Source organism: Hemitrygon akajei, chromosome 4 (genome assembly GCF_048418815.1).
Source record: "Hemitrygon akajei chromosome 4, sHemAka1.3, whole genome shotgun sequence".
Classification (NCBI taxonomy): Eukaryota; Metazoa; Chordata; class Chondrichthyes; order Myliobatiformes; family Dasyatidae; genus Hemitrygon; species Hemitrygon akajei.
The window spans coordinates 77,355,857-77,371,271 of record NC_133127.1 but is presented as its reverse complement, the minus strand read 5'-3'; the positions used below and the strand labels follow the sequence as shown (position 1 = coordinate 77,371,271).

Genomic DNA, 15,415 nt, shown 5'->3' with positions numbered 1-15,415 from the left:
GTGGAAAAAAAAGAATTTGCAATTTACAGTTTTAGGTTGTTATCCTGCAAAGGGGCTGAGACAGCAGTGTAGAGAGGCAAAAGAGAGGGGTGAGCTGGGAACTGGTAGGTGATAGGTGGAACAAGGAGAGGTGGGAAATGATGGGCAGATGGATCCAGGTGCTGGAATAGGGGGCAGAATGAAGCTTGGAGACAAAGGCTGCTGGTTATAAGCAGAAACAGATAAGGAAAAAATTAATAACTAGGTATTTGGAAAAAATGGGGGGGGCAAGAGAGGGGATAGGATGGATAGACCACAGAATAAGAAATTCAGGTGGATAGGCACGTTGGTGATGGGTAGATGGAACCTGCTGGGGAGATGAAATCAGCTAATGCTGAGCATGGAAATGGAAACAGTGAACAAAGGTATAGAGAATCTTGGTGAGACAGCAAGACTGTGGGTTACTTGTAACTGGAAAAATGAATGTCAACCTTGTTGGACAGTAGCTGTGCTGTTCATCTAACTTGCGTTTGGTTTCACTGAGGTAGTGGAGAACGCCAAGAGCATATAGGTTGGGTGGGAATGGGGAGGGGAGCTGAAAAGACATTCCACTAAAAGATTAAGATGGCCACCGCAATTACAACAACTTCCCATTGAACTTGCAAGATTTAGCCTTTAATGGGCAATGAAAGAAATATATTAAAACAAGCAGCCAACTCCTATCAGTGTACTTGATCCATAAAATGAATAGGCAAAATAGAACTAAATACAAATCACAAATGCAAAACTTACAACATCTCTGAACACAGCAGCTCGAAGACGATTAATATCCATATCTTGCAGCAAACGGTCAGGATCTCTTATTAGAGAAATACCAGCTGGTACAGAATTGATAGAGCTCTAAAGAAAATAAAAACACAAAGAACAAGTAAAAGCACAATAGCGTTAGAATTATTAACCTTTCTTATGTCAACCAAACAAAACAGTTTTACATTTTCACTATTTTAATTTTCTTTTCTTTCCAAGTTACAAACTGGGTGGAGGAGTCTGGTAGAACTTTAACCTTCTATTTCAGGATATTGGTTTAGATCCAAGTAGTAACACGAAGAATGGTGGAGTAAAATTTCAACATCCTTCATGTTTGTTAGAATTAATTGAGTAATGTAACTAAAGTAAACAATTAAATAAGAATGACAGAAATCATCCTACTAGTGCACCAAACTTGGCAACCAACCAGACATTCAGCATTTATTCCAACTGCTTCACAACATGCAATTCAATGAACCTTACAAATAATATTATATCAGTAGTCTCACTCTAAGAGTTCAAATCACAGCAAGGTACCACCTAAATTTCACTTGTGTCTTACATCATCATGTCTCAATATACATCTCAACTACCCTTTATCAGCTTAAAAACATTAAAGTTTATACATCCCATAAGTTGCTCTTTGTTTTGACCTAAACTTATTTACATCAACAAGGCCACAAATGGAAATTCATTATGTTCAGATAGTACATTACAGTCAAGAGTTTGATGTGGAATAAATACAAGAACAAAAACTGACAATCATTAATTTACTTTAATCATACATTAAGTTTTACTGTGTACTTATCCTCATCCAAAATTCATTTGTATGGAGAAGTAGAATGCTGTAGCCTATTTCCCATACATTTAAAACTATTATATCAATGTTAACATTAAAGAAAAGATCATAAGGAATGGAAGCAGGAATGGGTCATTTGGTCCACCAAGAACACAACTGATTTTAACCTCAATGTCACTTTCCTGCATTAACCCAATATACCTTTCTCTAATATCCAAAAACTTAATCTTCATCTTGAATATACTTTGTGACTGAGCCTCAAGAGTTCTTATAAAGAAGTCAAAAAGTTCACCAAAATCAGAAAATCTAACCTTTTATTTTTCCTTAGTACTATACACCTCAGCCAGGGAAATTGTCAGATCTGAAACCACACTGTCAAGTCGCAAAGAAATTTTGTACCTTTCAATTAGATCAACTCTCCTGTTTGTAAATTCAAATACAGTACAGGCAGTCCCTGGGTTACATACGAGTTCCGTTCCTGAGTCCGTACTTAAGTCAGATTTGTACGTGAGTCGGAACAAGTACATCCGGTATAATTTAGCGACAGTTAGTCAAACGTTTGTCATAATATATAGTATATATTTTACCTTTCTATGCATATAAAACACTTAAAAAACATATGTATTCCAATAATTAAACAACTGCGTTGCTTAGTAATAATTGTAGCTTTCATCGGGGCAGGGCCTTTCACATGCTCCATTATTCTCACTTTATCCGTTATCCTTTAAAATAGTTCTGATCATTGACCAACTGTAGCCTAACACTTTTCCAGTGACCGGTGGCGTTTCACCTCTTTCCAAACGCTTTAATATTTCCACTTTATTTTTAATCACGATCGCTTCCCGTCAATGGAACAGAAACACTGCGGGCGGCGGATCCCGACCTCCGTCGGCTCCCGAAGTTCGCTGGGTCCTAAGGACCACCGCACTGAGACAGACTAAATGGGAAAAGTGGGGGCTGTGCAGGGTTTGGGTATTTGATCCTCCACAATATTCCGTGTGGGAATTTAAACTGGAAGTGGCAGTGTTTTTTTTTACGAGGTCGAGTTGCGAGCTCGACATCAACCCGACACGGATGGTACGGGAGTCACTGGATCGACATCAACCCGGCAAAGGAGCGGTCTATCACTGGATCAAAGTCGGGAACTTCCGTTCTCCAGCCCAAATACAAAGTTAAACACAACACAGAGTCAATAGCAATGACTTAAAATGGTGGACGGCGTTGCGATCCGACTTAAAATGGTGAACGGCATCGCAATCTGACTTAAAATGGCAGACGGTGTTCTCCTTTCTCGGTGCGCAAGTACGAATTGTCCATAAGTCGGACGATCGTAACTCGGGGACTTCCTGTACTACAGTCCAAACCTGCTTCATCTTTCTTCATATGACATACACTGCATTCCAGAAATCAATCTGTTGCATCTTGGTGCACCAAATGCTCAGAAACTCTGATTCTGATTAACATCACCTATAAGCAAGCTAGACCATGACACTAGATGAAATGAAAGAAATGTCAGGGCATCTAGGAATGATGATGAGTATATCCATATATTAAAAGCAATTTTATTGCTTAATAACGTTCCTTTAATTGCCTCAAATCATAAAATGAAGCTGAGCCTGTAAGTATACTTTAGCATTTCACATTTTTGACATTTTTCCCCTTCATAGCTTACAGCTTTATGACTTGCAAAACTTAGTGATCATGGGACCAGATCAAAGGTTTTCCATTTATCTGGGTATCCAATCTATATGTGAATCAAACACTTGCCTTGGATGTTAACTTCCCACTTCCAAGAAAGCCATGCATAGTTTTTTGAGCCTTAATGTTATCAGCACCAGACTTAACACGGCATACTTGCTGACATTCCAAACAGTTTCTCACTGCCACAGCACACACTGCAATTGGAAAGAAATCAAATAATCAACTTACAGACAAATCATCTGGCAGAAAACATTCTTTAAGTATGAATCTCAAAATATCTGGAGAAAATCATTATCACTCAAACAAAAGAATATAGAAGTTATTGTACAGTATCAGCTTCTGGGATTGACTTTTACTCACAGTAAAGTCAAAGGATAATTTACAATACTGCACCAAATAATTTTCTGCCCCCTTGCCCCTTCCCAAACCCCAATTCTTATTTTTAATGCATCTCACAAAATGCTGGAGGATGTCAGCCAACATCTATGGAAATGAATAAACAGTCAACATTTCGGACCAAGAACCTTCAAAAAAGATGGGAAAAGGTGAAGAACATCCCTCAATTTAAAACAAGTCTCACCATTATGGAAGAAATTCCCAGTGGCCAAACATTTTAATTCCAATTGCCATTCCAACATGTCAGCCCAAGTCCTCCTCTTGTTCCACAATGAGGCCACCCTCAGTGTGGAGAGATAACACCTTATATTCCATCTGAATAACCTTCAACCTGGTAGCATGAACATCCATTTCTCCTTCCGGTAATTTTTTTCCCTCCCCTCCTCACCTACTCCCCACTCTGGCCTCTTACTTCTCACCTGCATGGTACCTCCATCTTGATCCACTCCTCCTTCCCTTTCCCCTTTGGACCTTCTTCTCCAGCTCTCTACCTTTCCTACCCACCCAACTTTGCCTATTACATTCCAGCTGAACTCCTTTCCCCTCCCCCACCTTTTATTCTGGCAGCTTCCCCTGTCCTTTCCATTCCTGAACAAGGGTCTCAGCCTGAAATGTCAACTGTTTGTTTATTTCCATAGATGCTGCCTGACCTGTTGAATTCCTCCAGCATTTTGTGTGTGTTGCCTTGGATTTCCAGCATCTGCAAAATTTCTCATGTTTCTTATTTTTTAATGTTAGCCAAAATTTACTAATGATTCAATTAAACCTTCAAAACCACCCTACATGCATCTCTATTAAAACTATCATCCTAGTATCTAATATGGAGCACTTCCAGAGAAGGGAACATTCTCAACCTTCCATGCACTTAAACTAGTTTAATCCTCAAAATAGACATATCACAGACCTGCATGAGAGAAATTAGGAAGCACTTGATAGCACAAGGATCAAGTGCTTTAGTAGCACTCTACAAACAAAACAAAAAACTTGGAGTAAAGTTTGAGAAGAGTTATAAAGCAAATAATGAAATGTATTCTTCGTAAAGTTTACCAATTTCAGAGTTTCAATACTCTATTTTCATATTGTGAGCATCTACAGCAGAACCATGGAAACAAAATACTACACTAGATTCATGCTTTTCAAGGAAAGTTACATAATGTCAAAACTGACAACCTCCCTATGAATTCCTTTGAGAGTCAACTGTGCTAATCTTCTCCATAATAGATCTGTACAGCTCACTTTTATAGGAAATGTCTCACACAATCATATTACCTGGGGATGATACAAAAGTATTCTCTTGATATTTGGATGTCTTGTGCAAGTAATGTTCTAATCTCTCAAAAACCAGATTAAGTTGACATCAGCCACCTGAGTTCCTTTTATCAAGTATTTTACCGCTAAATGAAGGCAAGAGGATATCTTTACAGTCACTTCAATCAAAATAATATGATGAACTAAAACAGAAAGGGCACAGCCCCAAACTGCTTTGATGAGAGCTCTTATTTAATCATTTCAATCTGTCTTCTGTCCTTCAGACCTAGGGACTTTTGCTAATGGCTTATTCCATGTCTGTTTCCCTATCCAAAACTTTATTCACACACTAACTTTTACTGATCCTGCCAAACCCACTTACTCCCTCCTAAGAGCAGAGCCCACAAGCTTTGCAATGCCCCCTATTGAATCCAGATATATCAGTCCATCACAAGTATATCTTTCATTTTTCATCCCAGATTCTATTTAGGACATTTACTTGGAAGTTGGCAGTCACTGTGGCTCCTCCATTAAGTTGTCCTCCTCAATAGTATCTAAAGTTGGATAATTATTATTGAGGGGAATGGCCACAGATGAACTCTGCACTGGCTGCACATTACACCTCCTTCTCCTAATAGTCACCCAGTTGTGTCTCTCCTGCAATCTAGGGATGACTACCTCCCCGTAGCTCCAGTCTACCACCTCATCAAACTGAAGCTCCAGTTCCTTAATACGTTAAAAAATTCACAATGTGGTTACATCATATCTAATCCTCACCTATGTCACATCCACTTAATCTGTCCACCAAGCAAATAAACAGTCACTTCCTTACATTTCTGCCATTTTTCAATAGCTGCCTATGATATTTTTCCTATCCATATTTCCAATCCTCCAACAGCTAAGAAGGTTTAAGAGGGCAGTGTGGTAGATGTGGTCTTCAGTAAGGCTTTTAATAAATTTCCATGTGGTAGACTCCCCCAGAAGGTAAGTTTGCATGGGAAAGCTGCCTAATTAGATAGGTGCATTTTATTTGTAGTTCTTCAAAACATTGTGATTTTGATTCTAACTTCCTTCTTTGCCTTCTGAATTTCTTTTTCTGACTACCAAGGCTTGTGTTTTCTCACTTGTCTGATTGACCCGTAAGCATGTTAGATTATTCAGATTTATTAAGTATTTGTAAAATAACACATTTTTTAAAATTACAACTTAGGAATACAAGAATTGCTGTATTTCACATTATTTTAAACTGCAACCCCAGTAACACATAACTCATCCACTTTTGTCGGTAAGAGATTGTTGTCCATATTTTATTCCTCCTTTCTAACACTCACTTTTCCCCCTTTGTCTTTATGCATCCAATGCTAATCAGTGTGCTTTTTTCTTTAAAAATAACCATAATGCTTTTACTTTATGGACTATTGCATAGTCTTCAACTTATATTCTACTGTCATTCTACATCATAAGCAATATGGTCTGTTCCGATTCCCTTAAATCTATTGTCTTGATTTTATTTTTTCACATGTTTGCATCCTTCTCTATACCGTGCATATACACTGTGGTCACTCTTATTAGCTCAATTGTGCCCATTTACAGTAAATTTACTATTAGAGCTCCACTTGGAGAACATTATCAATTTTGGCTTAAGATTTCATTAAATAATAGATTAGCAAATTTATTCTTGTGATACGTATACGTTAATTTTATTAACCCGTTTTTCCAGCCAAAACATTATTTAGCAAGGAAGCTAAGGTTTGTCTCTCAGTAGTGAGCAATCCAAGGACATGGAGTGTTTATCAAAATAAACAAAACATCGTTACTGGACTTCACATAAATTTCTTACCAACATAAATGAACATCAACTATTCTACTGTATAAAACGAAGTACCAAAGTATGCAAGTCAGAATTTTTGCATGCTACTGGGGCATAGTTTAAATAATGTAAAATACAGTAATTCTTATATTCCTAAATACTTGTAATTTTTTTTTTGAAAAGGTGTTATTTTGCAAATACTCTGTAAATCTGAATAATCCAACATGCTCAGTGCTTTGATAATGCTACACTGGCAGATTTCCAGTATAGAGGATGGTCATTACCTTCCATACTTAATTTTTTTTTTTATTCTTTAGTTATTATTATATTAAGTATTCCAGCGAAGCAAGAAAAAAAAACTAGAAGTGAGCATAGGAACGAGGTCCCAGCAAGTTAAAAAAGATCTCAGGAAACATCTGCAGGCAAGTCAGATGCTGAATAATTGAAATTCCTAAACAGTTCAAAAATGGATTAGAGGTTCACTGCAGCACACTTAAAATGTATAAACAAATTTAAATATTAGGTTAACTTTTTTGAAATAATATGACAGCCTCTATCTTTTAAAAGAACTCAAAGTCTGATCATGCAACTTACATTATTTCACTTGTTTCATAAACAACCTACTGAAAAATTAAGAATAAGTTCTTGGGTTGTAATATACGAGGCACACAGCACTACACTGTACTGCTTAATATACTCACCAAGTCGAAGACATTGCCTTAATATTCCTCCAGAAGACATGTTCTTTTCAGCCTCTATTTCAGTGAAGCTAAGGGAGCTGGCAAAAATCAGCACATCAACAAGACCTATTAGCCTCTGAAGAAAGGTCACAGAGGCTTCGAATGAAAGACCTTGAGTCGGTTCTATGTTTTCCAATTCATGCTGTGGAGGTTTTATTTTAAATCATTACAAATGAATATGAATTAATGACATTTCTTACATCACTGACCACACAAAATTATTCAAACTGAACATCATCCACACACCAAACAGGAACATCTCCAAAAGGCAAGCCTCATTCAACCCATGAGGGATGGTACACTGTCCATAATTTGTTTTAAAGTGATTTTCACAATATAGCATATGCATTCTAATACTGATATTGCAATTAACTTTTTTTGTTTATACTAATTTACAAACTCAATTTTCCAACATTGAGATTTCTGTTAGCTTGTTGTAGGATTTCAGAAATATTTACATCTACTCTTTTTAAACCCCTAGGATAAAATTTAAAGGAAGACATCCGGTCCTTTGGACTCATTACTCTTTAAGGTGTTAATATTCATTCCATTATTCTTACTGCCAGTATTTGATTAATTTCAACAAGTTTCTATCCCTTATTCAATGAAATACCCACCACACTAATCTTCTAATGCAAGTTCTATTGCAAAGTAATCACTCAACATTCTCCATTTCATTTACAATTATCACTATACCCATTCAGGTCTTTGCCAACCTGCATTTACATTTTTAAAATTTGTACTCTGATTACTTTGTATTGTTCTTTGTCTCTCTCCCAAGATATCATGACTTGGGATAAGACTGTAAGACTCGGGGTAAGATTGTTCTTACTTCTTCACATGTACTACCACTTGTCATACTTCTTATTCATTCATGATTGTTTGAAAAATCTAAGTCTTTCTTCTTAGTATCATAAACAGATTCTACCCCATTACATTCTTTATCCTGGATAACTCACTGAGTTGTAGCTTATCAAAGTCAGTCTTTGTTTCATTAGATAGAAATCAACCTTCTTTAAATGTAAAATCATAATATCTGTTTAACATTCCTTCCTTTCAACTATAACATTGAATTCAATCATGTTACATCTGCCCTGTTAACTCAAACTGACTTATTACAAATTTTGACATGGTCTGCCATCATGCCCCTACACATATTGGAAGCAACACATACAAAATGCTGGAGGAACTCAGTGAGTCAGATAGCATCTATGGAAAAGAACAAACAGACATTTTGGACCAAGATTCTTCATCAGGACAGAGTACGGTTTACTCTTTTCCATAGATACTGCCTGACCTGCATTTTGTACATGCTGTTTTGGATTTCCAACACATTCTGCAGATTTTCTCGTTTGTACCCCAACACATACCATTGGCTCAATAGCATATTGTTGCTTTAATCTACTCCACACACAATCTAATTTGTCTCCATCTTTCTGATGCAAGCTTGTCTGACCCCTTCCTTTATAAAAGTTAAAATTCCCCATTACCATCTACTGTCTTTTTTTTAATCTGGTTGTCGTGTATTTTGGCCTCCCAGTAGCAATAACTCTGTCACTTATTCCCCCACCCACACACACATTTAATTGCCTACTTCTCCATTGTTAAATTCTCGCACAGAAATGACAATCCAAAATCCTAATAACATTTTTCTTGAAAGTTTCCCAACATTTACCATATTCCTTATATTAATGCATGATTTATCACCTCCTCATCCTGTTAACCGAGCAGTCATATCAGAAAAATGGCAACCACAGCCTATCCTTCAAGTTAAGCAATTCATTTGTCTTATTCTCTATATTTGACATTTGTATGAAACATGCCTTAATCTGCCCTTCATGCTCTAATGTTCTACATTTCTTTCAAATGTTCTCTCAAATGAACAATTACTCATGTTCAGCTTATCCCTCAATGAAAAACTTGCACAATTTTGGGTATGGCTGCTCCACCACAAGTTCATAACAGATGGCCATAAATTATCATTATTTTAATTTTGAATGACTCCCACTTGTCAAATGTAGATCTATCCACAAGTAGCTGCTTCTAGTCTACTTTTGCAAGGTCCTATCTTACAACATTGAAATCAGCCTTCCTTCAAGTCAGCATCTTATTTCCTTGGCCATCCTTACTCATTTCCACAATGACCTTAAAACTTGCAAAGTTATGCTCACTAAATCAAGATGCTCTCCCACTGACATTTCTACCACTGGTCCAGCTACATACCCAATACCGCAGACTAGGCCCAGGACTGTCCATTCTGGGCAGTTATTCAAGTACTAGACTAAAATATTCTCCAGGATGCATTTTAAAAATACCTCACCTTTTGGACTAAATGGTCCAGTTAATCTTGGTAAAATTGAAATTGTCTACTAATCTTGCTGTGATTTATTTGTCTTTTTGATCTCCTTCTGGTTGTTAGAAGCCTGTAACATACTGCAAGCAAAGTGATCACCCCAACTTCTACTCCTAAGCTTGACCCATAAGGCCACATTTAAGAGCCTTTTTAAATATGCTCCTCTTTACTATCATAATGGACTCCTTAACAATACTGCATTGCAGCTTCCTCTTCTGCATCAAACCCCCATTCCACCTTAAGTCTCTATACCCTGGAATGTTGCATTCATAGTCTGCCTATACTTCTCATTGCCTCAGTAAAGCAGCCAGCACAATTAACAACCCCACCCACCCCAGCATTCTCTTGCTTCTCCTCTCCCATTGGGCAAAAGATACAAAATCCTGAAAGCACGTGCCACCAAGCTGAAGGACAGCATCTACCCTACTGTTGTCAGACTCTTGAATGGACTTCTTGTATGATAAGATGGTCCCTTGGCCTCACCATCTACCTTGCTATGATCTTAAACTTTACCGTTACCTGCACTGCACTTTTTCAGTAGCTTTTACATTTGATTCTGCATTATTATTTTACTGTGCTCTAGCTCAATACACTATGTAATGAGTTGACCTTTATGAACAGCATGTAGGACAAGCTTTGCACTGTACCTTGGTACATGTGACGATATTAAACCAAAAGGTTTACCCTTCATTCGAGATTGATTCTGTGAAAGCTACAATATCAAATTGTCATTTGGCTACTTTCTTGGCCAGTCTCTAATTGTTAGTGAGCTATTTTCATGCTACATCTCTCTCCTCCTGGCATAGTTATCTTTAGCCCAATCACTTTTTACTGTACTTCTTCCCTTTTTTTGCACTTTAAATTTCTTGCCACTGATACCCAATCATTCCATCTTACTTAGCTTAAAGCTCTTCATGCCTCCCAAATTAATTATTTTGCTAGAATTCTGTTCTTGGCATGATTCAAGTGAAATCCATCCCAAAGGATCAGCTCCCTCTTTCCCTTGGATTTATTCCAGCACCGCAAACAGAATTCCACTTCCATACTAATAATTAACCCAAGCATTCAACAGCCTAATTTGCTTATGGCTCGGGTTATGACACAGATGATTACCTTGGTGGATCAGCTTTTTAAAATTAGTCCCTGGCTAGTCTTGTTCTCTCAATAAAATCATGGTGCACACTGATAACTGGAACCTTCTTGCCCCAACCCACGTTGCTCTCCAGCACAGGGAGATGTCACTTACCCTGGCAAGAGATAGGCAACATAGCCTTTGTGTCTAATATTGGTGATTGTATCCCCCAATTATATTATCTGTTGACTGCTTGCAACTACAACCACATTTTAAGCTCCCTCCCACCCTTCTGCTTGAGTGATTGTTCCCACTTAAGGTTTGCAAGAGCCATGAATCTGCTGGACATGTGCAGGGGCTGCAGAACTGATGCTTTCATAATAATGTCCTGGACCCACATACCTAACTCACTTCCTGTCATATTCACTTATCCTTGACCCGACAGATCAATTCCAACCTCTTTATTCTGTGGGGCACAATATCTCCCAGAGTAAATGGACTAAATAACTTTCTCTCCATATCTACATCTTATACTCCAGCACCTGCATTCTTTGAGCTGCAATATGGTTGCCTTGGACAAAAAATATTCACAAGCTCCCATTTATAATGAAAGTAACACATCTCCTGTCTTTCCTCACCCCCCCCCCCCACCCCCATTCTATTTAATGAATAAGTTTAGTGTTAATCAATTCGTTTAACTCACTCAACTTTAAGTAAATGGTTTGGTTGCTAGTAGTACTACTCTGAGTTAACTTAGTGTACCATCACTATTATCAAGCAGTAATGCAACACTGCTGATTTATCTTGTAGCTTTCAAACCACTGCTGGTCTCACTGTAATGCATTCATAGTGACCACTCTCATGAACAGCACATCCTACAGCCAACCCAACAAGCCCCGCTGCTCAACTCATGTGACCAATTAACCGACTAGGCCATATGTCTTTGGAATTTGGAAGGAAACCAAAGCATCTAGGAAACCCACCCGGTCACAGGGGAACATACAAACTCCTTACCAACAGTTGCAGGAATCGAGCCCAGGTTGTTGGCACTGTAAAACTTTACACTAACCACTACGCTACTGTGCTACAGGCCTCCAAATAGTAGAGGCATTAGAAGTACAAATGATAATGAGGTATTTTAATTTACAAATAAACTAGCCAAAACAAATTAGCAATAATACCATGGAGGATAAATTTGTGGAATGTGTGAAGATTTTTTTTTTAACTTGAGGAGCCAGCTAGAGAACAGGTAATCCTGAATTGGGTACCATTAATCTCGCTGTGTAGGGTCTGTAGGGAAGATTGGCCATAACATGATAGAATTCTACATTATGATTCAAAGTAAAAATGTTTGATTTGAAAATACAGTATTAAACTTAAATTAATGGGAAGTACAAATACAAGAAAGATTGAGTTGACTATGATAGTTGGAACAGAACCACTGTAATTGATTGAAATTACTAACATTTATGGAACAGATTTAAAGACTACAAGAGCTTTACCTTCCTCTCTGCAACAGTAATGCAAAAAGAAAACTGAAGCAACTATGATTTATGAATCATAGTTAGTTAAGAATCCAAAGAAGAGGCATATATTGTGCCAAAAAAGAGCTTAGAAATGCACAAAAGTTTGTTAAAAAGAGAAAAGTTGAATAAGGGTAAATTAGAGTAGAGGATTACAACATCTTCTACAGGTACATAAAAAGATTTGAAAAGAGATCCTTTACAGTCAGAAAGTGGATAATTTATAAAAGGGAAGGGAAAAAAACAAGACAAGACATTCCTTGCTTTCTGTTCTCATGGAAGATAACACAAAAGGCATCCCAGAAATGCTTGGGAAACAAAAGGTTAATAGAAAGAAGAAATTAAAGCAAAATAGTATTAGTTTAAAAACAAGACTGGGAAAATTTAATGGCACTCAAAGCAAGACTTGAGGTAACTGCGGCAACTACTGATACAATGGTTGTCATCGCCCCAAATTTTATAGATTATTGAACAATTCTTGCAGATTGCAAGGTGGCAATGTAACCCACTATCTAGAATAAAAAGGGGGGTGGGGAATAAAAACCAGTGAGGTACAGACCAGTTAGCCATCAGTAGGAAAATGCTAGCTTATTATGACGAATGTGATAATAAGAGATGGAAATTGCACCAACTTTAAACAACATCAACTTAGATTTATTATAGGGAAATCACATCTTACAAACATACTGAATGTTATTTTTAAGGATGCAGCTGGTAAAATAAGAGGCGAACCAATAGATGGTGTATTTGCATTTTCAAAACTTGGGATAATAAAAGACCTGGATCAAAAATTGGCTGCCAGTCAATGAACATAAAAGAATGAATAAATAGGATCTTCTCAGAATAGTAACCAGATACTAGTGGGGACATTTAGAGGAGTCAATGCTTGGGTGCTGGCTATACACAAATTAGGAATGTTGCAGTGTTGTTTCCTTCTCTGACGTACTGTATAGCTGTGTAATCATTGTAATCAATAAGTTGTTCAGTATAAGTAATTTAAATTCAAATCTTTGTCTTAAATACTTTGATTCTAGCAGAAATACAATATTAGTACACAAGTCTTCACAATAATATTTAGCTTTTTTTTTACTATGTGTATTTTACTTCAAATACTCAAATGTATCAAATCATTGACAGAGACCATTGGCCCAATGAGATTTTTTCCAAACACTGATTTAGAAAAAGCTGTCAAGCTACAAAATTTGCATCAAATAAGAAAACATCACAGTTAGTACAAAGCAATTACTATGTATATCACTGAATACAAAAATAATGTCCTTTCATTTTAAGAAGCAAAGAGAGAGTCACTTATTAACAAAATATTTCATACTCACTGTAGTAGATGTAGCTGCAGAAAGAAGTGGGAGGATCCCACCACAAGACATGATGATATTATCTACCACTTGAGAGACAAGATGAATGGTGTTGTGGACAAAAATGACATTTTCACTGCTGTTAACAAAATCCATCACTGTTTTTGTGCTATGGCTTTTCAAAGGGGGAAGAAGAAAGCATGGAATTACAACTTTTCTCAATTCAATCAGATCCTCTACATGCATACATGTACACAAAAATATTCACTATTAAACCAATATGAAATAAATTGCTAACTGAAAAAACATATTCAGCAACATTAAACAGTGCTAAGTTTTAACAAATTGGGTTGGGGAATAATATGCTTAACTAACCTTCTCCACATCTGAACATCTGTTTCTATAGAGAACAGCAAGTCATTTAGCAAACGTTGGTGCATTGCAGACCACTTAAATTCTGGTATACGAAACATGGTGGTGCGTGCTGAAGGATTAGACCCTCTGTTCTGTCCATCAGACACAAGACCTTGCTGATTTACAAGCTCCGATTGTGATATCTGGAAGAAATGCAGAAAGAATGGTTTAAAATCCCTGTGAAAAAGTTTGCAGCAGCATTTAGTGTTTCTTGTTAAATGAGAAGGACAGAATATAAAATATTAGAATTTTCAGAAATGAGATATGCGCAAAATTTCTTGAAACTTGGGCTACACTTTTAAATTCAGTGCCCTAACAAAAAATAATCAAATTTTAAAATGGTTTAATCAACTTGGCATGCTTTGAATTGTGCACCCTTATGCTTCACCTAAATTTTCCTTTTCTCACAACCTAGAATTCTTCAGCCATTCCATTTCCAACAGCTCCCCATTTAAGTGGAGATGTAACTTCTCCCTTCTAATCATCTAAAGCAACAAATACTCCATCAAGGTCCAGTTGTACTTCCTTCAATTTACCTTACTATATCCTTAAACTGAAGTCCAAAGCTGGATTGCCATTGCAATTTGCTGAATACCACTGTTCAATCCAAAAAATATGACCTACACATTTACCTGCCAAGTCAATTTTCTGAATGCACCTTATGCTTATAAAACTTCTAAGACTACTTGAGCATCAGCTAAGCTTCTTACATTTCAAATATGGAATTTACAACCTCAAAATTTGATTTCAAGAAGTCAGACCAGAATTACTGTTCCTAATTTTAAAAAAGTAACATTGGAAACTGATATGGTCTTACTGCTTCAGTTTACTTTTCCATACCCAATGTTTCTTTATCTTTGCAATTACCATCCCATAACTACTCATTATCCATTATACTAGATCACTTATTCTTCCCTTCTTCTGCCCCTTTCTAACACCCACTATCAATTTTTCTTCCTTTACAGGCTTCTTAAAAGTTGGAACACCTCCAAGTTCTTATAGTTTTGATTCCAAATAAACATCTTGAAGCTAACATCTCTACATAATTGCAGCTTGTTACTGTTCATTACAGCTTTGTATGTTTGCAGATGACATCAAACTTCAACCATCAGTGCAAACCTTTTAACAATTGGAATTTTTTTGTCTACAATAAATATTGTTGGAAATATGATTCAAACCTGTAATACAATTAACAAATGTCCTTACAATCTAAAAAACAGACCATCTAAAAAATTGATAGTTGTGGCAAAAGAATAAAGT

At 36.8% G+C, this 15,415-nt stretch overlaps 1 protein-coding gene across 2 annotated transcripts in view; it reads right to left on the bottom strand.

Moving 5' to 3' along the window:
- Positions 1–15,415, bottom strand: part of lrba (LPS-responsive vesicle trafficking, beach and anchor containing) — an 807,866-nt gene that overhangs the window by 626,432 nt on the left and 166,019 nt on the right. For both annotated transcript variants that reach the window (XM_073042906.1, XM_073042907.1), the window contains exons 23-27: positions 14,117–14,298; positions 13,763–13,916; positions 7,442–7,622; positions 3,353–3,480; positions 772–879 (exon numbers count right to left, since the gene is read on the bottom strand). In XM_073042906.1, coding sequence (XP_072899007.1) covers positions 772–879; positions 3,353–3,480; positions 7,442–7,622; positions 13,763–13,916; positions 14,117–14,298 — 753 coding nt within the window. The remainder of the gene's footprint in view (positions 1–771; positions 880–3,352; positions 3,481–7,441; positions 7,623–13,762; positions 13,917–14,116; positions 14,299–15,415) is intronic.